General features: G+C 45.0%; 2 protein-coding genes across 3 annotated transcripts in view; one reads left to right on the top strand and one right to left on the bottom strand.

The window, feature by feature from the left end:
• Window positions 1-903: 903 nt before the first annotated feature.
• Window positions 904-20,652, bottom strand: part of Zc3hav1 (zinc finger CCCH-type containing, antiviral 1) — a 49,349-nt gene continuing 29,600 nt past the window's right edge. For both annotated transcript variants that reach the window (XM_028889309.2, XM_037203643.1), the window contains 7 exons: window positions 18,452-18,626; window positions 15,798-15,918; window positions 12,215-12,317; window positions 8,818-8,875; window positions 8,048-8,178; window positions 7,663-7,796; window positions 904-4,183 (listed from right to left, as the gene is read on the bottom strand). In XM_028889309.2, coding sequence (XP_028745142.1) covers window positions 3,915-4,183; window positions 7,663-7,796; window positions 8,048-8,178; window positions 8,818-8,875; window positions 12,215-12,317; window positions 15,798-15,918; window positions 18,452-18,626 — 991 coding nt within the window. In that variant the 3' untranslated portion in view covers window positions 904-3,914. The remainder of the gene's footprint in view (window positions 4,184-7,662; window positions 7,797-8,047; window positions 8,179-8,817; window positions 8,876-12,214; window positions 12,318-15,797; window positions 15,919-18,451; window positions 18,627-20,652) is intronic.
• LOC114706817 (40S ribosomal protein S27-like) lies at window positions 9,355-9,711 on the top strand. The gene has a single exon (XM_028889310.2). It carries the CDS (start codon window positions 9,395-9,397, stop codon window positions 9,647-9,649), a length of 255 nt encoding a protein of 84 aa, XP_028745143.1. The 5' UTR covers window positions 9,355-9,394; the 3' UTR covers window positions 9,650-9,711.

Below are 20,652 nucleotides of genomic sequence, written 5' to 3'. Positions count from 1 at the left end.
TGTGCTACCGTGCACACCATGTTCTCAGCTTCTCTCCGTCATCACAGCTTTGTAAGGAAAAAAGAATGAGAAGAAATGGCACCCACCTTTACAAACAAACAAAAAACCCCAAAGACTCATTTATTCCAGACTGGCCTTGAACATGCTACTTATGCAGCTGAGGATGGCCTTGAACTTAATGATCCTTCACCTCCCATGCTGACATCACAGGCAAACACCACCACCCTGATCTTACGTAGTGCTGGTGAATTGAACCCAAGGCTTTGTGTAATCTACACTCTTAGAAACTGAGCTACATCCCCAGATATAGATTTGGCTCCCTGTTCTGAAGACAGTCTATGTAGCCCTGGGTAGCCTGGAACTCACTATGATGTAGACCAATCAGGACAGCCTAGAACTCACAGAGATTCACCTGCCTCTGCCTAGAGGCATTTGCCATCATGCCCAGATTTAGAGAAAGGGTTTCTTTTCTTTTCTTTTTCGAGACAGGGTTTCTCTATGTAGTTTTGTTACCTGTCCTGGGTCTTGCTCTGTAGACCAGGCTAACTTCGAACTCATAGATCCGCCTGGCTCTACCTCCCAAGTGCTGGGGTTAAAGTCATGCGCCACCGCCGCTCTGCTAGAGAAGGGTTTTCAAGGATTGGCCAGCAGGATAATTCTGTTTATAAATTTATGCACCTTTGTCTCGACCTGTTACCACCCTTGGGATCAGAGGAGGAAACGTTCATCTGTGGCTTCCAACACTTTCCTCCCTCTCCCTAAGTGTGTAGTCCACAGCTGTGCCAATCAGCTGGAGCCTTAGCTATTACCATGGTTATCTTGCTTTCCAGTCTGGTCTCTAGAGCTGAGGTTATTTTCTGTTTTGTTTTTGTGATAGCCATAAACAGAGCAAATGTAGGCAAATGAAGCAAATTATTTCCTTTTTATTGAGCAAACAAGGCTGATACAGATAGGCAAAAACCAAGGCACAAAGCATTTTAAAAACCAGGGGCTTGTGAAGCAAAGATCTGCTTATCCCACAGTAAAACAGGACGGAAGTACAACTGAATTGGTCCAGAGTGCTGCCACTAACGAGGTCAGTGGTTCTGATGGTTGTTGGGTTTGTATCTGAGTTATTCCCGGCACTGAGTAGATGCAATCTGAGGCAGGACAAGCGTCCCGCCGTGTGTGGAAGGATCAGTCCCACACACAAACTGTTCGGCACCTTTGCGACTGTCTAATGTCCTCTTGGACATTTATGCAGGACCTACAGTTTGTCTGAGGGAACACTTGGTTTCTCCTGAGACAAACTGTAGTAATCTGTCCTGTCTTATTATCATTTGAATTGAAGTGATTCCGCCCTTCCCTATGGTCTGCTATGGCGTACCCTAATGCTGTCTGTCAACATCCCTTCAAGCTTTCACTTTCCTGTACTTCATTCATTTCAGGAAGTTGCCCATGCTGGACTCTTAAGCCTAAACCTATAAGAGTTAACAACTCTTTCAAAGACTACAACATGAAGTCATGCCTGAGCACTTACATACTGAAACTCAGTGTGTGTCCATTGCCAAGTTCTGACCTTCTATGTTTCATTTCCATCATAAAACAGGTAGGGCACTAAATTAAGTTTTAATAAACTCATGTATAGACTGTATTACCTGTAAATCATCTCAAGATGTTATAAAAAAAAGGTCAACCTTTAGAAGGATGAACAGGTCTAGTAGGGTCTATGGTTGTCATGATTGGGCGGGGGGAGGGCGCCACTGGCATTGAGCATGTGAGAGCCAACTACGTATCTTTTGATACATTGGGCAGTTACTCACAATAAGAAATTATTCTGCGCCCTATTCGAGTTTTGAATGTCTCATCAGACATTCACGTATGACCTACAGCTCGTCTGCAAGAACGTATCTCTTCATTCTCTGTCTCACGATCTGTAAGTTCTTTTGTGCAGTATCTTTATTTCAATGAAGGTATTTCGTTCTTACCATGTACAGGTGGTCCTGACACTTGCAGATGACTTGTACCGTTAGTTTTTGCTCGAATGTTCACATCTGTCTCTGCTTTTTCATGTTTCTCCAATTCCTTTCTTCTGAGCTCATCCTGACTCATGGTAAATGTAGGCATCTAACGACTCCATTATGTCTTAGTACTGTAAAGTCGTGCCGGAGTTAGGGCCTTTGGTTTCCCTCTTAAATTATATTAACTTTAATTTTTTTAATTAATGGAATCATATGGAGACTATATCTGAATTGCACCTTGGAGATTAAACAAACAGGATACTGCTGTGTGTGTGTGTGTGTGTGTGTGTGTGTGTGTGTGTGTGTGTGTGACCCAACAGAACAATTCACTGAGAACCACTGATTTAGATGCAAAAGTCACCAAGAACTGCAAGGACACCAGAGTGGCCTGTACGGGGGAGGTAAAAATGGACTTGGGAACGACTGCCATGTGTAAGTGGTTGGGGGAGGCTAGGAGCCTGGGATGAACTCAGCTTCTGCATAGCAGGGAGCAGGTAATACTGTTTATGGGGGTGGGGGGGGGATGGGGGGCGGGGCACAACCATACCATGAACTGATCCCTTTGAAGGCAGCAAACAGAGTGGTCATTTTGGGCCTGTTGAACCAGAGATAGCTGGTAAATATCCAACCAGAAGTTAGCTTACTGAGGAGTGGGATAAATTGCATGTCTACAGTATTAAGATCTATGTCAGAGAGGAAAAAAAAGAAAAATCAGTGAATTAAAAAACATTGTGGCAAGCACCCCAGAAAAGAATCCCACTCTAAACAATTCTCAATACAGTGTTACTGGTGGAGACCTCCGAAGTGTAAAATCTGCCCAAATGCCCATTAATGCCGACCATGTCTGCTGGAAGGAACGTAACAGAAACTGTGGTAACTGGTACAGAATGTTGAGAAAGGGGGATTGGAAGGAAAGCCCTGATCAGAAATAAGAAAGAAAACACTGGCCGAGGCGTCCTAACTGCTCTAAAAACACATCTGCGGTTTTCGAACAGATGTGGTAGCAGGTAAAGGCCCATGTGGGGCGCTGTTTCCTCTGCACTCTCTGTGCTCACCAGCAAACCAGTCCCGCCTCCTTACGAGGGCCAGCCTTCAAACATGGCCTTTCCTGGGTCCTGGTGACCCTTTTCTGTCACCCTAAGCGAATCCCAATAGCACTCGGGTTTATCCGTTCTGCAACTTAATCTTACTAAAATCCGGATGATTCCATGAAAGCCTGACCTCAAGAAGCTTTCTCTGTAATCACATGAATTAGAACATGGATACCAAGAGCCGAAATGGACAATTAACTCCAGTTAGTTCTTCTGAACTGTACTTGAGGTCTCTTATCATTATATTTCAGAGCCAACTTCATGGAGTCTGTCTTCTAAGCAAATGCAAAGAGAAAGAAATGTGCTCCTCAGATCAGTTTCATCGCATGATAATATATAGTATTGCATACCGCTTTTGTGTCTCTCAATAGCGTTTAAATTTAACTCTTAAACTTTTTTCTTCAGCAAGTTTTCTGCCCAAAGCTGCAATATCTTATGTCCCTATTTCAATAAGCATTAGTACATTTCTCTCCAATTTCCCAAACTGAAACAATGTTACATACACAATAAAACCAAAGAGTAGATGAAAAAGATGGAAGTAGATTGCAATGTAGAAACCAGCCTGACTGGTCAAGTTAAGACAAAACAAACTTTTCAAAACCTCTGAAAAGGTGGGGGGGGGGCGCGTGCAGTGTTAACAAAAAGCACTGCCTGGCCCTTGTAGGGGTACAACCTGGGACCTGTGAATCTGGTGACAAAAAGTTTGAGAACTGCTGCTTTAAGACGTTAGGTAACATGGCAAGGAAATACAGAAGTCTACTGCCTGGGGATGATTTGGTCCTAGAGGTCAATAGGATGGTTTCGGCGCCAGTATACATCGTTCCTAACTAATGACGCAGGATTTCTCTTTTTCTGGGTCCGTGTACTCAATCACATATGCTGGGTAAATCTGCTCTTTCTGGAAGATGACAAAGACGGAGGGATTCAACCTGGTATCCACACAGCTGTCATAGAGCGCAGGAGGCCTACTGTATGCCATATTTCCTTCAATGGAATCTCCAACCAGGACTCGGGCTACAAACATAACAATGTTTCTTGCATCATATGGACAATTTTTGTGGGAATAGATGGCTTCTTTTGCAAAGTAATTTCCTAGAAATAATCAGAAAAAGGTGGAGAATTGTCATCAGTGAGCATAGGTAATAACAGGATACAGAGAATCAGACATTGGTATGGATGAATCATTTGCCAATAATACCTTCCTGACACTTGTAAGCCCTCTGAAGTAGTTAATCCTCACCATTGACTTAACTGCACCTCCGAATGTGGTAACATATCCAGAGAGGTTCAAATGAATGACCCACCTTGAAAGTAGGTGATGTCATTCCAAGGGCTGGAAACCCAGACTGGGTGGGAAAGAAGAAAACAGATGTGCACCAGCGCACACACCACACACACACACACACACACACACACACCCCACTTCCTGACCACGGCTATAATTTGATCAACTGTCTGAATTACTGTTCTCGTGCCTTTCCCACCAAAATAAGCCCCTCCCCCCTTAAGTCGCTTCTTCTTGGGTATTTGGTCACGGGGACAAGATAATCAACGGGGGCAGAAAGCTGATGTCAGAAGTGGGGCTGCTGCTGTCCTGAACCCGACCCAAGGTTCTCAGCCTTCGGAGCTGGTTTGTGGAAGGAATGTGAAAGAGCCTGGGTCTGTGGGCTGGAGCTGCAGGCAGGGCTTAGTGGACTGTTGTGGTGGGAAAGACCAGAATGCTGACAAGTGAAAATGGCGTTTCTGAGGTTGTAACGGGGAACAAAGGCTCTGTTGGAAATTGGGCTAGAAGACATTTATGTCACAGTCTAGCAACCAACCAGCCATATTCTAACCACTTCTTTCTTTTTTTCTAAGAATTATTTTTTATTTTTATGTGTATGTATGTGTGTAGTTATGTGAGCTTTTGTGCCCCACATGCACGCAGGGCCTGCAGAGCAGAAGAGGACATCAGATCCTCTGGAACTGGAGTCATAGATGGTTGTGAGCCTCCATGTGGGTACTGGGAATTGAACATGGGTCCTCTGGAAGAAAAGCCAGGGCTCTTAACCCGTCAGCTATCTCTCCACCCTATGTCCTGACCATTTGAACCAAGCTGAATGTAAAGGTAATGCAAAGGCCTAAATTTCTTGGCAAAAGGAATTCAAGACAGTAACATTCAGGCTGCTCACTATGTTTATTGAGACTTATAATGAGAATTGAGAGCAAGAAGATAATAAAAACTGTGCAGTTTGCCAAAGAAAGAATGATAAATTCATTTAAAGCTGAGGGCAGAGCAGAGAGAACATGTACCAAGAAGGTGCCTATAATTGTTAAAGATATTGGTTCCATTAAGCAGAACCCTTACTTTATTGGGACAAAAGGAAAAATGCCGTCAAGGAAGGCACCCTGTAGGAGCTGCCAAGTGTAAAGATGCAAACTCACCTGAAAAGGGGTCTACTAACTCAACTACATCCCCAGTCCTGGTTGGGGAGTTTTGAGATAGCTCTCATCACGTAGCCCAGGCTGGCCTCAAACTTACAGCAATCATCTGGTCTCTGGTCCTGAGTACTGTAATTACAGTCTGAAGTCTGTGTGCGTGCGCACGTGTGTGTGTGTGTGTGTGTGTGTGTGTGTGTGTGTGTTGTTTGTGTGTGTGTGTGTGTGTTGTGTGTGTGTGTGCAAGTCAGAGGACAACCTTAGATGCAGGTGTTCAGGTACCACCCACATCTACTGACTGATTGATGAGGCTGGATCCCTGACCAGCACAGAACTTGCTGCAGAACTTGCCACGTAAGCAATGCTGTCGGTCAGTGAGAGCCAGAGCTCTCCCTGTCTGCCTCCCCAGGACTGAGAGTACAAGCATTAGGCCTTGATTGTTTTTTCATTTGAGTTATGAGTCTCAAACCCCTCTAACTGAGCCTGAACTAGGACTGAGAGTACAAGCATTAGGCCTTGATTGTTTTTTCATTTGAGTTATGAGTCTCAAACCCCTCTAACTGAGCCTGAACTACTCTTGTCTGTGTCCCCCCACCTCCCACGGTGTCACTTGTGTTTAGTGACACAACGTTTAGTCAAAACAAACGTATTTTCAAGAGGATTGGACCATCCAGGCTCCTTTTGCAGACTTATAAACAAGCCCTCCATATGTCTGTGGCCACTGTCTCAGCTGTCATGGCTCTCCCCCTCCTTCCTAGTTGTTCCCAGTTTTACCAGATTGCTAATACAGCTGTGCTCCACCCTGACCCACAGAGCCCCTGAATCACGGAAGGGGCAGTATGCCTTCTCTATCTTATTACTGCTTTATTTTATTTAGGACATGGTCTCACTACATAGTCCTGGCTATCCTGGAAATCTCTATGTGAACCAGGCTAAGCTCAAACTCAGAGCTCTTCCTGCCTCTGCTTCCCAAGTGCTGAGATCAGAAGCATGCACCCACCGGATCCAGCTATTTTGTATTATTTTTCACTGTGGTAGGTCTGGTCCCCACTACAAATTTCTATACTAACCTGCCCCAGGTCTACATAATATAATAAATGTCAGAATAGCCATATCATCATCATCACCATCATCACCTTCTTCTAGTTCTTCTTCCTCATCCTCCTTTTCCTGCGCTAATTAGTTTTAGGTCGACATACAATGTACTGGGTTTCACCGTGACACCTTCATTCATCTGTACCACTATCCTTTGTCCTCTCCTCCTTTCTCTTTCTATATTAGAACTAACCCTCTGGGGCCTCTCTCATGCTCTCTCTACCCGTGAGCAATATCCTCAGTCCTTTTCTTTCTATTTAAAGACATGGTCTTATTAAGTTTAGTTCAGCCTAGCCTTGAACTAGCTTTGCACTACAAACTAGCCTTGGACTGAATCTTCCTGCCTCAGCTTTCCTTCCAAGTAGCTGTTATTCTAAGCCTATGCTACCAAGTCTGACTATATCACATTCCTTAAACACCCACAAAGAGTGAATAATTCATCAATAAGAAGAGGAGCAAGATTCTGGGTGAGGGCAGACCCCCTAAGAACCTAGTGAGGCTGAGATGAGAAGGGACCTCTTCTCCCGGTCTTTTTGTTTTGTTTACATTTCTCCAGGCAGGGTTTCTCAGTGTATGTAGCCCTGGCTGCCCTGAAATTGTCTCTGTAGTCCAGGCTGGCCTTGAACTCAAGATCCGCCTGCCTCTGCTGGGATTAAAGGCATGTACCATCACTGCCAGGCTGCTCTTCCCATTCTTAACTGGAATCCATTGGTGACAATAGAAAGCTAGTTTGTGCAGCCACAGACACAGGGCAGGACGAGCCATCTCCAGGAAGCACTAATGGCAGACCACATAGCCAGCAGATGAAGCAGTTTACAAGTATGAAGACCTTGAATTGTTCCCAGAGAAAAAGACAAGACAGAAGACCGAGGGCCAAGGCCTAACACTCACACCCCAACTCAACAGACCTGTCCTAACACAGGCTGAAGGTAACTCAGCTTATTTTCTCCCGGGGTCACTGAAGCCCAGACATGTAGGTGTACAAAGCAATGCCAAGAACATCTCAACAAAAGCATGTGCAGAGCTAGAATCACGGCTCTCTCTACCCCAGCACAAACCTTTGCCATATCTGGTCTCCCGATTTCCATGTAGGATCCATTCGAAATTATTCTTACAGATATAATCCACATGAGCACGGCATGTTGCATGAAACAGGAGCATCTCATTTTTATTCTTCATCATTAGCATTTTCCTAATACAGAGAAATGTGAGATTCAGTACCAAGAACACTGGGCCAGCAAGATGGCTACCACCGAGCACGAGAGGTTCAGTTCAGTCACCTGGACCCACACGGTCAGAGGGAGGCAGGTGACTCCAGTAAGTTGTCTGACGACAGGCACACCCCACACCCTCACACCAAACAAATAAATGTGAAATGAAATAAATATGCCCCTCTCCGTCTGCTTCAATAACAGGGCCCCAAACAAGGTCTGATGACATCACCTTTCAAAAGTCTCCAAGAGGTTTTGATTCCATATCCTCTTTATCTTTGCAATGTTGAAATTTTTCATGGATGCTTTAAAAAGTTCGCTTATTTTGACATACTCCACATCCTGGCTATTGAGTTCTAACAACTGAAAAAAAATTAGATGTTTAAACATTAACTAGGAAATACTGAAAACATGAAACACATGTGGCCACCCCATGCCATGACCGTGTTCTCAGGTGAGACAGGCTGGCTTGGAGTGTCCATATCTGGCTTCTTGCCCATTCTGGAAATGAGCCACAAGGTGCATGCACCTCCTCACTCAGGCTGATTTATATGGGGTGTGACTTAGTCCAGAGACTCAGGAAGCTCACTGCCCCAACTCCCAAACCAAGCAGTGACAGAGCAATCCGAGGTACCTCTGCAGCACAGACTGGAGCCAGTTGTGAAGGCTACACAGACCAGAAACGGTCTTGTCCCAGCCAGGCTGGTGCCAAGGTGAGGCCCTCGGAGCTAGGCAACTGTTGTTCTCCGAGTGTCTGTTTTCTTAGCAGGGTCGTTATGATCTCCCAGGGTTCCTGGAAGCACCTGCCTGAATGGCACTGCACCCCTGAACACAGTGAGAGCCCTGGAAACCAGCCATTCTCTGGGAAAGGGTCACAATCATACCTAGACACCTGCCTCTGGATCTGCAGCTAATGCAGAAGCAATCCATTCATTGCGATAACAAACCCATACACTTCCTGCAAAGCATTTCCCCACCTTTAAAACAAGGAAAACCAAGTACCTCGTATCCGCTGGAAGGAATGATGCTAATCTTCGGCTCGGGTATCACTGGCTGAAGGCTGCAATAAAGACAGAGGAAAATTCACTTCATTCCCTTTCTTTCTACCCTCAGTAGGTAGCCAGAAGGCCAAGGCTTCCTGGGAAATGCATTGTTGACTTCTATATTTCCTCTAAACTACCCCTAAAAATTCCTGGTTCCACAAACACAGCTTTTAATAAGGGCATAATTAAGTAATGTAAATGCTCTTTCCTATCGCTCTACACTGTGAAAGCACCAGGCAGATGAGATTGCTCGGTCGGTATGGCCGCTTTTGCATGCAGTCCTGATGACCTGAGTCTGATTGCTGGATCTTTCCAGGTTGGAGGAGAGAACTGACTCTTCAGAGTTTGTCCCCTGACCTCGATGAGTGTGAGTGTGTTGTGTGTGTGTGTGTGTGTGTGTGTATACACATGCTCGTGTTCAAGAGAGAGTGTGCTTGTGCACACATGTGTGCCTTGTAACTTCCTTGCCAAATGATAGTATAAGTATAGAAAGACACAGCGGACCTTTCTGGCGGTGACGACCTCCCTACGAGAACATGCCTCTCGCAAAGGATCTCCTTCATCCCTCTCCAGAAGAGGAAAAGAGGAAACACAAGAAAAAGTGCCTGGTGCAGAGCCCCAATTCCTACTTTATGGACGTGAAAAGCCCAGGATGCTATAAGATCACCACGGTCTTTAGCCAAGCACAAACGGTAGTCTTGTGTGTTGGCTGCTCCACTGTCCTCTGTCAGCCCACAGGCGGAAAAGCAAGGTGGACAGAAGGATGCTCCTTCAGGAGGAAGCAGCACTGAAAAGCACCTGATTCAAGATGAGTGGGAACCATCCCAATAAACACATTTCGGATAAAAAAAAAAAAAAAAAAAAAAAAAAAGACACAGCGGAAAGGATCTTCCTTTCTGTAGACACTGTATTTCAGGGTGAGAGATCAGCTGGAAGAACAGAATAACTGTAGACATCCCTTAACATCAGGAAACAGGACAGTAAGATGTTAGTATCTCAGTATGAACATCCCCTGTGCTACATCTTGACCAAAAACCCAGCCTGGACCCAACTAGTTCTCAAAATCGCCAGGCATGGTGGTGCACACCTTTAATATCATCACTCAGGAGGTAGAGGCAGGTGGATCTCTGTGAATCGAGGCCATCCTGGTCTACAGCATGAGTTCCAGGATAGCCAGGACTAACAGAGAAACCCTATCTCAAAAAACCAAAAAAGAAAGAAAGAAACAAACACAAATTCTTGTAATTGGTCTACAAAAGCTACCCATAAAATGACCACATTAGAATAAAATGGAGTATATTTTGATAGATCAAATTACCCATTTCTTTTTTTCAAATCACAATTTTTTAAAGAATTTTCATTTTATGTGCATTGGTGTTTTGCCTGCATGTATATCTAAGTAAGGGTGTCTGATCTTGGAGTTACAGACAGTTGTTTGATGCAATGTGGGTGCAGAGAATTGAACTCAGGACCTCTGGAAGAGCAGTCAGTGCTCTTAACCACTGAGCCATCTCTCCAGCCCCCTTTTAATAATATTCTAAAAACGTAGGGAAATCAGATGTGGAGTGCTTTAATATTAGCATTCAGGAAGCAGAACTAGGCATAACTCTGTGAGTTCGGAGCCAGCCTGATCTACATATTGAATTCAAGGCCAGCTAAGACTACATAGGCGACCCTATCTCAAAAACAAAAAAAGGAAAGAAAATGTAGGGGGGTGGACTGGGGGGATGGTTCACTGGGAAAAGTGAGGACCTGAGTTCGATCCCCAGCCCCCACATAAGAAGCTATGAGTGACAGCAGCCCTCTGTAACACCAGCACGGGCAGGAAGGTGGAGACAGACAAGTGGGTTTCAGAGACTTGCTGGACAGTCTAGATGATGTGCAAGCTCCAGGTTCAGTGAGCAACAGTGTCTCAAGATGAAGTGCTTGAGGAAAACATACCAATGTCACTGTCCGGCCTCTACATGGACCAGAATGGGTGAGAACACACAGATGCACGCATGCATGTGTACATACACAAACTTTTTTAAAATAGAGGAGGGTATACTTAAACAGTTTAGAAGCAGTTTAAGGGATAAACCAGCTAGAAGCAATATACAGACCTTGTTTGGATATAATAGGGGATAAATCAACTATAAAAGGTTGTTTCAAAGAGAATGGGAAAACTGAACATGAAATGGTTATGATTACATGACATTTAATGAACGACTGTCAATTTTGTTAGATGTACACAAGTACTGTTACAGAGTCTAACACCAAGAGGAATAAAAGTAATAACCCAAGCTGTCATTACTGAACACCGGCCCTGTCAGCCCTGTTCCCAGGGTCTGAGGGTGTACCTCAGCGGCGAGCACAGTGCTGCTGTTAGACGTATTATATAGAGGAGAGGGGCAATGTGGTTCATCTGCCCAGACCCCAGAGGCTAATGAGCAGAGGGCAGGGTGTGAACTCAGGTGACCAGAGGCGGACCTCAGACCTGGCCACAGTGGAGGACCTGAACCAGGCTGCTCCATCCTTCAGCACTGGCACCCACATCTGTCCTGAACACAACTCCCTGCCCATCCCATGCCCGAACTCTTTTAGATGTTATTTCCCATGTTGCCTCACGGTAGGTAACCCACTTCGGACTCTTACAACCGCAAGACTCTAGAACAGCTTGATTTTACACCTGCCTTGAAACCTAATTCATAAAATCATACATCCCCCAGGGGGAAAGAAATCCAACTGCAAAGTTTATGAACAATGAGATTTTACTGAGTTTCACAGCAGACAGGCAAGTTACAATGAATTCCCCATAGCAAAACCCCAAATGCCCCCTTGGTACAATGATTACAAGTCAATGAAAACTAAAACCAATGCCGTTATCTTTCTCTAAAGTCCTTAACCAGGCTGCTGGCTCAAGCCTTTTTATCAGCCTTCTGCCCTCTATAAACCACACAGCACAACCAAAGACCGAGAGAAAACCCACAGCAAAACAAAAGTCCAGTGTATTCAGCACTTTATAGGCACAACACACCCCTTGATCTAGCCAGCCCCAGCTGTAGCAGCTGAGGCCCAGAGCACGGATGAAACCTACCTAGAGTCCCTGGGAGGCAAGGGCAAATGCTGGTTTCCTGGCATAGTGTCCCTCCCACCTTACACTCAAAACTGAAGGCCTTAAAAAAAAAAAATAGCTTAATGGAGACCTGCTCCCCTCGCCCCCTGGTCTGAGTCTTTCATTCACATTGCTTAACAATGAAACAGAAGCAGGAACTTCCCAAGAACACAGATTCCAGATGCGTGGCCATGGCGGCTTGGTGAGATCAGGGCCCGAGCATCTCAGATACCTGCCAGCTAAACAGCTTCAGAACACTTACTCTGAACCTCTTCTCCTCTGCTCCACATCCTTCAACGAAACAAACACTGGCCTTCTGACAACATGCCTTTGAGTCTTGGACGCTATGTTTGTCTGGATCATCCCTTTAGACAGAAGAAAATAAAATAAAAATCAAGACTTGATCCTAGAAAATAACTCATTTTTATTCCAGAGGTCATTTGTACAGCTAATATTCATGACTTAATTTTATTTGTTTGTTGTTTGTTTTTGTTTGTTTGTTGTTTTTCAAGACAGGGTTTCTCTGTGTAGTTTTGGTGCCTGTCCTGGAACTCACTCTGTAGACCAGGCTGGCCTCGAACTCATAGAGATCCGCCTGCCTCTGCCTCTAGAATGGTGGGATTAAAGGAATGTGCCACCACTGTAGATTCATGACTTAATTTTAAATGCACAAATACAGAGTGGTTTTAGATTAAAAAAACAAACACAAACAAAAATGCATCAACTATGAAATGTTGTTTTCAATTGTAGAACTGGCTCAAAATTCATAGTGACCTTTTTCAAAAAGCAAATTACCAAGCATTGCTAAAATTGTAAAATAATGCCTCACTTGCAAATTAAACAGCTTTGCAGAAAGCCAAACATACCCAAAAACCCCAACCGAAGAAATTAAAACCTATATCTACATAAAGACCAGCATATAAATAGTCACAGACATTATTATAACCAAACATTGGAAAACAAGCCCGATGTCCACCAACTGATGAATGGATAAACTATGGTATGTGCTTATAATGGAATATTATTCAGCAAATAAAAGTGAAGAACCACTACATTTCTATATTTGCAGCAACATAAATGATCCTAAGAGCCATTATTTTAAGTGAAAGAGCCCAGCAATGTTCAAAATGTGTACTTTAAGAATCTATAAACGCCGGGCATGGTGGCACACACCATTAATCCCAGCACTCAGGAGGCAAAGGCAGGCGGATCTCTGTGAGTTCGAAGCCAGCCTGGTCTATAGAGTGAGTTCCAGGACAGGCACCAAAGCTACACAGAGAAACCCTGTCTCAAAAAACAAAACACAAAAAAACAAACAAACAAACAAAAATAATCTATTAATATGAAGCTTTAGAAACAGTAAAGCTGACCTATAGGAACTTAGAGCAGACCAGCCATAGCCTGTCATGGAGTAAAAAGATGGGGCAGAGGTTGTAAAAGGGGCAAGGTAAACTGGACAGACGGAAGTGTTCTGTGTCTTGGTTAGAGAGGTTGTTTTACATGAAGTTACCTGTCCATGTTCAACCAACTGCACAAGTGAAATGGATTCATTTTACTGAGACAACTAAGACTCGGTAAGGGTGATAGAACAAAACAAACATAACATTAAGAGGATAAAATGGGTCTTGTAGCAATGATGCTCAAAATCTTCCCATGGCTCTGATGCTAAAAGGCAGGGGGTGGGGGTGGGGTGGGGTGGGGATCTGGAGAGATGGCTCAGCCATCAAGAGCGCTCATCGGCTACTCATCTGATGGACCCACATTTGATTCCCCTCACCTACATGGTAGCTCATAAATGTCTACCTCCAGTTCTAAGGGTTCTGATACCTTCTTCTGGCCTCCATGGGCAGGGCCCCAGGCGCACATACGGCCTGTTTTTATTACATGAAGGACAATATCCATACATATGTAAACTTAAAACAATTGTGTTAAACCAAGGACTCGAGGTGGCTCAGGGGCTAACAATGCTTGCTGCTCTTGCAGCATCCACATTAAAAATCAATTCATGTTTTCAATGACACATACAAACCAGAAAATGAGATAAATCTGAAACACAAAATCGTTTTGTTTATTTTGCTTTTTTAGCGTTTAATTTTGTGTTGAGATAGGGTCTCACTATGTAACCCTAATAGCCATGGAAGTCACAGAGATTCTCCTGCCTCTGACTCCCAAGTGCAGGGGACTAAAGACATGCCCTGGGTTGTGTCCCATCCCCCCTTTCACTTTTTCTTTTTCTTTTCTTTTCTTTTCTTTTCTTTTTTTCAGACAGGGTTTTGAGTAGCCTTGGCTGGAACTCACTCTGTAGACCAGGCTGGCCCTGAACTCAGAGATCTGCCTGCCTCTGCCTTCCAAGTGCTGGGACTGAAGGCATGTGTCACCACCGCCTGGCCCCAATTAGTTTTTTGTATTTTTTTTTATAGGAGGTTTATTGAGGGGAGGGGAGAGAAGAGAAGGGGACAGAGACTGGTCCCGGGGGACAAGAGAGAGGGAGAGAGAGGGAGAGGGGAAGGAGGGAGGAAGGAAAGAGGGAGGGAAGGAGGGAGAGAGAGTGAGCCCCAATTAGTTTTTAATACCTAGTTTTCACAGTCATAATTTTTAACAATAGCCGTGATAGTTTTTGACAACTTGACACAAACCTAGACACATCTGGAGAGAGAACTGCCTCCATCAAATTATCCTGTGGGCATGTCTGGGGGCATTTTCTTTTTTGTTGTATTTCTCAAGACTGGTTTCTCTGTGTAGCCCTGGCTGTCACGGAACTTGCTCTGTAGACCAAGCTGGCATCAAACTCACAGCTGTCTCTGCATTCCCGGGGGGCATTTTGAAAATTGCTATGTGGGAGGACCCAGCCCACTGTGGGAGGACGCAGCCCACTGTGGGCAGTGCCGTGCCCAGGCAGATGGAGCGGTTCTGTGTAAAAAGGTAGCTGACCAAGGCAGGGGAAGCAAGCCAGTGAGCAGGATTCCTCCCTGGTTTTTGCTTCAACCTCCTGCCCTGGCCTCGCTAGGCTGCCTTTGGTCATGTGTTTATCATAACACGAGAAAGGAAAACTAGGACACCTACCCTAATAGCCCACTGACATTTAATGGTCTTCATTTATTTATTCACCATTTTTTCTAGTGGACATAGAAGAAATGAAGCAGTGGGTATATGTCAATATGTGTCGGTATGAATGCCAGGTTGATTTCCAAAACGGGTGGTATAACATAGTCCCTAAAGTTACATTGTTTGTGACACATTAAATGGCCTAGGACTCTAATCTCAACAGACCACCGAGGACAGTCAAAGACTTGAGAAAGTACCACTTCTTCAAACCTGGCCCTGAAAGGGCTGAGTGTCTGTCTACATGCAGGCATGTCCTTGAGCAGCACACCAAAGAGACAGTGCTTCCAAAGGGAAGCTGGTTCCAGCCCTCACCTCTTTCTCAATCAACGCAGCAGGCAGACTGCTGGAAGCTACCAAGAAGTCCTTCCTACAAAGGTTCAAATAAGCATGGTGACAGGCAGGTGATAAATGAAATCACTGATCCACAGGCAGGGCATGAAGCCAAGAGCAAGTTTCTAAATGTCTAAGGGTACCTAGAGGACCAAGTCATCGGCAACTAATTACCAAGTGCACCCCCAAAATCAGAAACATACTCTGATGGAGCTGAAGAAGCCCTAGGGACTTCTTGTCCAAACCTCTGATCTCCCAGGAGATCATGGATCTGACAGTCACCAGCTGCCCCTCTCAGAGACAGTTCCCATGACCCTGGGTGTGGCAATGCGGATGGACTGTCTACTCTCATGTGCTCAGTGCCAGATTTCACGGAATTATATTCCACACCACCAAAGGGGAGAACTCACCTTGGAAGCTCAATTCGTAGTTTTGTGAACCAGCCTGAAACGGCATAACTCCCCTGGGACAGGACTGGAAGAAAGACTCCAGGTACGGAGAGCTGATGTTGGAACTGGGCTGGCCTTTCCTCTAGTCACGGAAAAAGTTAAGAAAACACAGGTAAAGACTTGACGGTAGGTTTTCGGGAAATCTCTACTGTTCTATCTTACACAGTTTGGCTTTAGCGATGGGATTAGGGAGGCATGATCTCTCCTGAGCCAGGCTTAAGAACTTCCCATTGGACACCAAGTCACAGTGCTGGAGAGAGCTCTGTTCTGTAGAAACCGGCGACTCTTTCAGGGAATGCCTGAAGACCGTGACTGAGATATTCTTTTTACACTATCTATACAATACAAACTCATCTGCGCCCGCCGTGACAGAATTTGATGGTCTTGTGTGAATCAGAACCTCACGGGCAGTTTGGAATTGTAGTGAAGGAGAGGCAAGAAGCCTTTCTAATACTCCTCTAAGTGCTAAGCTCCGAGAGGGATACTGCTGCTCACATACGAGTGACCCGGCTCTCTCCTCTGCCTTCAACCAGGGTAAGCAGCATGAGCAGGCCTCCAGACAGGCAGCCACACTGAAGATGCCTGGTGCCCACTACCCACTGAGGCAGGATGAAAGAGGGCTGGGACACTCAAGAAATGTAGACCTCATCTCTGGTGTCAAGGCAGCTGTGAAGGGCGTAAACCTCAGAATGAGTGGGGAAAGGCACGTGTCAAAACTAAGCCCCCATTCCACTGCAGCCGTCCTGCAGCAGGAGCAGAGAGCGTTCCCTGTCCCAGGAGCCTGCACCCGCCGCCGTTGACGAGAACTCTGCTCCAAGGATGCTCCACATGCCGTGGGAGACAGCAGATCGACAAGGGGGCCGAGACGTCAGGTCTGGGCGTCTAGCTTACTTCAAAACAGCACCTCCGTCCTGCTCCTCTCTGCTCATTTAGGTTCCTTGAAAGATTCACTGGTAAAATGCTAAGACCTCTGGAAACCACTGCGCTGCTGAACTGACATGGAAGGACCCCTTCCCACAGCCCACTCATCCCCCCCCCCTTCCCCACGGGACTTAACGTTTAGCAGAGACAGTGGTGTCTCTGCTGAGAAGTGCCTGTGCTTCCCACAGAGGTGCCGGGATTTTCTGATGAACGGCTCCACTGCCCCTCACTGCTAACTTCGCAAAACCTCACACTGCCGCTTCTCAGTCCTTACTTCCCTCTCGGCTTCATTTTTCTTCCGAAGTCACTTTGATTTGAAGAGCTCTGTCCCTCTCTGACTTCTTCCTCCAACCCCTACCCCCCTTTTTAATCCTACGAATCAAAGGAAGAGACATTCTCACAAAAGGACAGATGCTCAGCGTATCCAGACTTCTGTTCTGCCTTGCGATGTCGCCACTGTGGGTCAGCCTAGAATCTTCTAGTCCAACCCTTCAAGTTCATGTCAGTTTAAACTCTGACTGACCCCGAGTGACAGATGTGGTTTGTGTGGTGGAGCAGGTTAAGACATCTGTTGGTGCAGCGACATCTCCATCCCTCTCCTAACTTCCCATTAGTGCCCTCTTTGCTGGCCCTGTATTTGGAACAGATGCACAGAAAGCTGACTAACAGCTCCAGCCCATCCTTAAGAATGAAGAAGAGAGGCCAGGCGGTGGTGGTGCACGCCTTTAATCCCAGCACTCCGGAGGCAGAGGCAGGCAGATCTCTGTGAGTTCGAGGCCAGCCTGGTCTCCAAAGCAAGTTCCAGGAAAGGCTCAAAGCTACACAGAGAAACCTTGTCTCGAAAAACAAAACAAAACAAAGCAAAAAAAAGAATGAGGAAGAGGGACATGACTAAATTGTGTCTCCCAAGTGTCCTCAAAAATAATATGCTTGTGTTTCTAATTCCTCCTAGAGTATATAGGAACTGGAACACTCCACCCCTGTAGCTCCCACCCCCTACCACCAAAAAAAAAAAAAAAAAAAAAAAAACCAAAATACCCAAAAGTTCATCTCCCAAGCCCACTCTCCAAGAGCAGGTATATAGCCTTCAAACATTCTGTTAACAGTGTTTTGGGCCAGGCGGTGGTGGCGCACGCCTTTAATCCCAACACTTGAAAGGCTGATCTCAGTGAGTTCAAGGCCAGCCTGGTCCACAGATGGAGTTCCAGGACAGCCGGGATTGTTATACAGAGAAACCTTGTCTCAAAAAACAAAAAACAAAACAAAACAAAAATAGTGTTTTGGCTTTTTTCCCCTTGTGGCAACTCCAATGTAACTGTCCTCCAAAATCTCGTAAGGAGTGGTACTATAAGGAGGTGTGGCCTTGTTGGAGTGGGTGTAGCCTTGTTGGAGGAAGTGTGTCACTGTGGGGGTGGGCTTTGAGGACTCCTATGCTCAAGTTAAACGACCAGTATGGGCACAGACTCCTCCTGCAGCCTGCCAATCCAGATGTAGAACTCTCAGCTCCTTCTCCGGCACCATGTCTGCCTGAAGGCCACCATGCTTCCCACCATGATGATAATGGACTGAACCTCTGAACTGTAAGCCAGCTGCAATTAAATGTTTGCCTTTGTAAGAGTTGCCGTGGTCATGGTGTCTCTTCACAGCAAGAGAAACCCTAACTAAGACACCCCTAAAGGGAAAGTGGTACTCACCTCTTCCCCATACTGTACATATTGGTTAAATTCATTCTTCCAATACCAAAGCCATGTGGTGCTGAAGACAGACTTAGCCGACTGAGCCACAGATGAAGGCGTGGAGAGGCGGCGGATGAGATAAGAATCACAAGTCATTTTCTGGAAATTGATCTGATGCTTTCCTACCAAAATGCTGAAAGAGAAAGTAGAAAATTAACTACACACTTCAATGACCTGTTTCCTACACTCTGGTCAGCCCTACCATGGACACAGAATATAAATTTGGGCTGAAATGGCTCTTTAACGTTTTCTTTCTCTGTTTCTGTCTCTTTCAGTCTAAACGGTACTGGGGTTGAGCCTAAACTTCCTCTGTACAGCTCCTGGTCTTCCACATCACAGAAAAACTCAAACACAAACAGGCAATTTGTCCACACTACGCATGTAATGGTTTCCAAAAATGTATTCCTGCTTGGCATGGTGGTGTACTCTAATCCCACCACTCTGGAAGGAGAGGCAGATGGATCTCTATGAGTCTGAGGCCAGCCTGGTCTACCTAGTGAGGGCCTGGCTCAAAAAAATTAATTAGTTAATTAATTTTTTAAAAAGTTATTCATTCCCCACCAAAGACCCAGTGGACTACAGCAGAGGCCCACTGTTGTGAAGAGCATTTGCTGTTCTTACAGAGGACTTGTGTTCAATCTTCCCCATTCACATGGCAACTCATAACCACCTGTAACTCCAGTTCCAGGAAATCCACACATGCAGGTAAAAACACTCATACACATAAGATAAAATGAAAAAAAAAAATCTTTACATAAAGGGAAATTGTAAAATGATTCTCCCAAGAAAAGAATAGAATTGCCCATAAAACAATTGGCTAAGTCAGCTGGTGGTGGCACACGCCCTTTAGTTCCAGCACTGGGGAGGCAGGAGCAGGTGGATCTCTGTGAGTTCGAGGTCAGCCTGGTCTACAGAGTGAGATCCAGAACAGCCAGGGCTACACAGAGGAGAAACCCTGGCTCAAAAAAAAAGCAACAACACACACACACACACACACACACACGCACACACACTGCTATCTGGCTTTTTTGCTTTCCTATTTTTCTGTGTATAACACAGCTTTCCGGAGGCTACATAATACTTAACTTCAAAACAGATTTAATTTTTATTTGTGTGTACGTGTAATGTTTTGTGGGTATGATGTGAATGTTTGTGTATATGATGTATATGTATATGACGAGAGTATACGTATCATGTGAGTGTGTGTATATGACATGTGTGTATAATGTATACGTACATGTGTGCATGTGTTTATATATGATGTGTGTGTATATGATGTATGTGTGTGTATGATGTGTGTGTGTGTATGATGTATGTGTGTATATGATGTATGTGTGTGTATAGTGTGTGTACACAGGCATATACATGGAGGTCAAAGGACTATACTTAGAAATAGTTCTCTCCTTCCCCAGTGGATTCTGGGGGTTGAACTTAGTTCGTCCAATTACATGGAAAGCATTTTTATCCATCTTCCAGCCCTACATATTTTTTAATGTGATATATTGATAGCTGTAATTCACACACACAGATCCTCAATATGCTGCTGAGATGGAAGTTGGAGAATTGCTGTTCTATGAAAGAGCTTGGGTCCTTGATCAGGAAAGACCAGGAGAACTTCTAGTAACAGTGGGTGACAGTGTTGGTCACTGCAGGCCTAGAATATCACTAAACACTGCCCACCATATACACATACACACATACATCACATACGCACATATATATATATATATATATACATATGTATACTCTTAGACATCAACAGTCTCAAGATTGAGAAACTGGGTTTATGTAGAGGGAAAAATGTCTTACCTGGGGGAGGGGAGAAAAAAATGTTTCATCTACATATGAGAACAGCTAATGCCGCCCTCTAGTGGCATAATGCGGCAACACGGGACACCTACCAAAAGTTTCTAAATTCCACATTCACTTCCCTCTTGCACTCAAACCTAAATGTGGTCATGTGACTATCACCCCACCCCACCCTCGAGCACGCGCACGCCCCCACCAACCCTAGCAAATGCAGTAATTTAAGCAACCCTCTTGGAAGCCTCTAGAACAGAGATGGACACAAAAAACTTAGTTACACAACTAATCTCTGTACTAGAACACATGGAATTATTCAAAGCACATGCCAGGGGGTGCATGTGTACATATGTGCA

Source organism: Peromyscus leucopus, chromosome 3, assembly GCF_004664715.2.
Source record: "Peromyscus leucopus breed LL Stock chromosome 3, UCI_PerLeu_2.1, whole genome shotgun sequence".
Taxonomy (NCBI): Eukaryota; Metazoa; Chordata; class Mammalia; order Rodentia; family Cricetidae; genus Peromyscus; species Peromyscus leucopus.
This window is presented reverse-complemented; position numbering and strand designations above follow the sequence as displayed.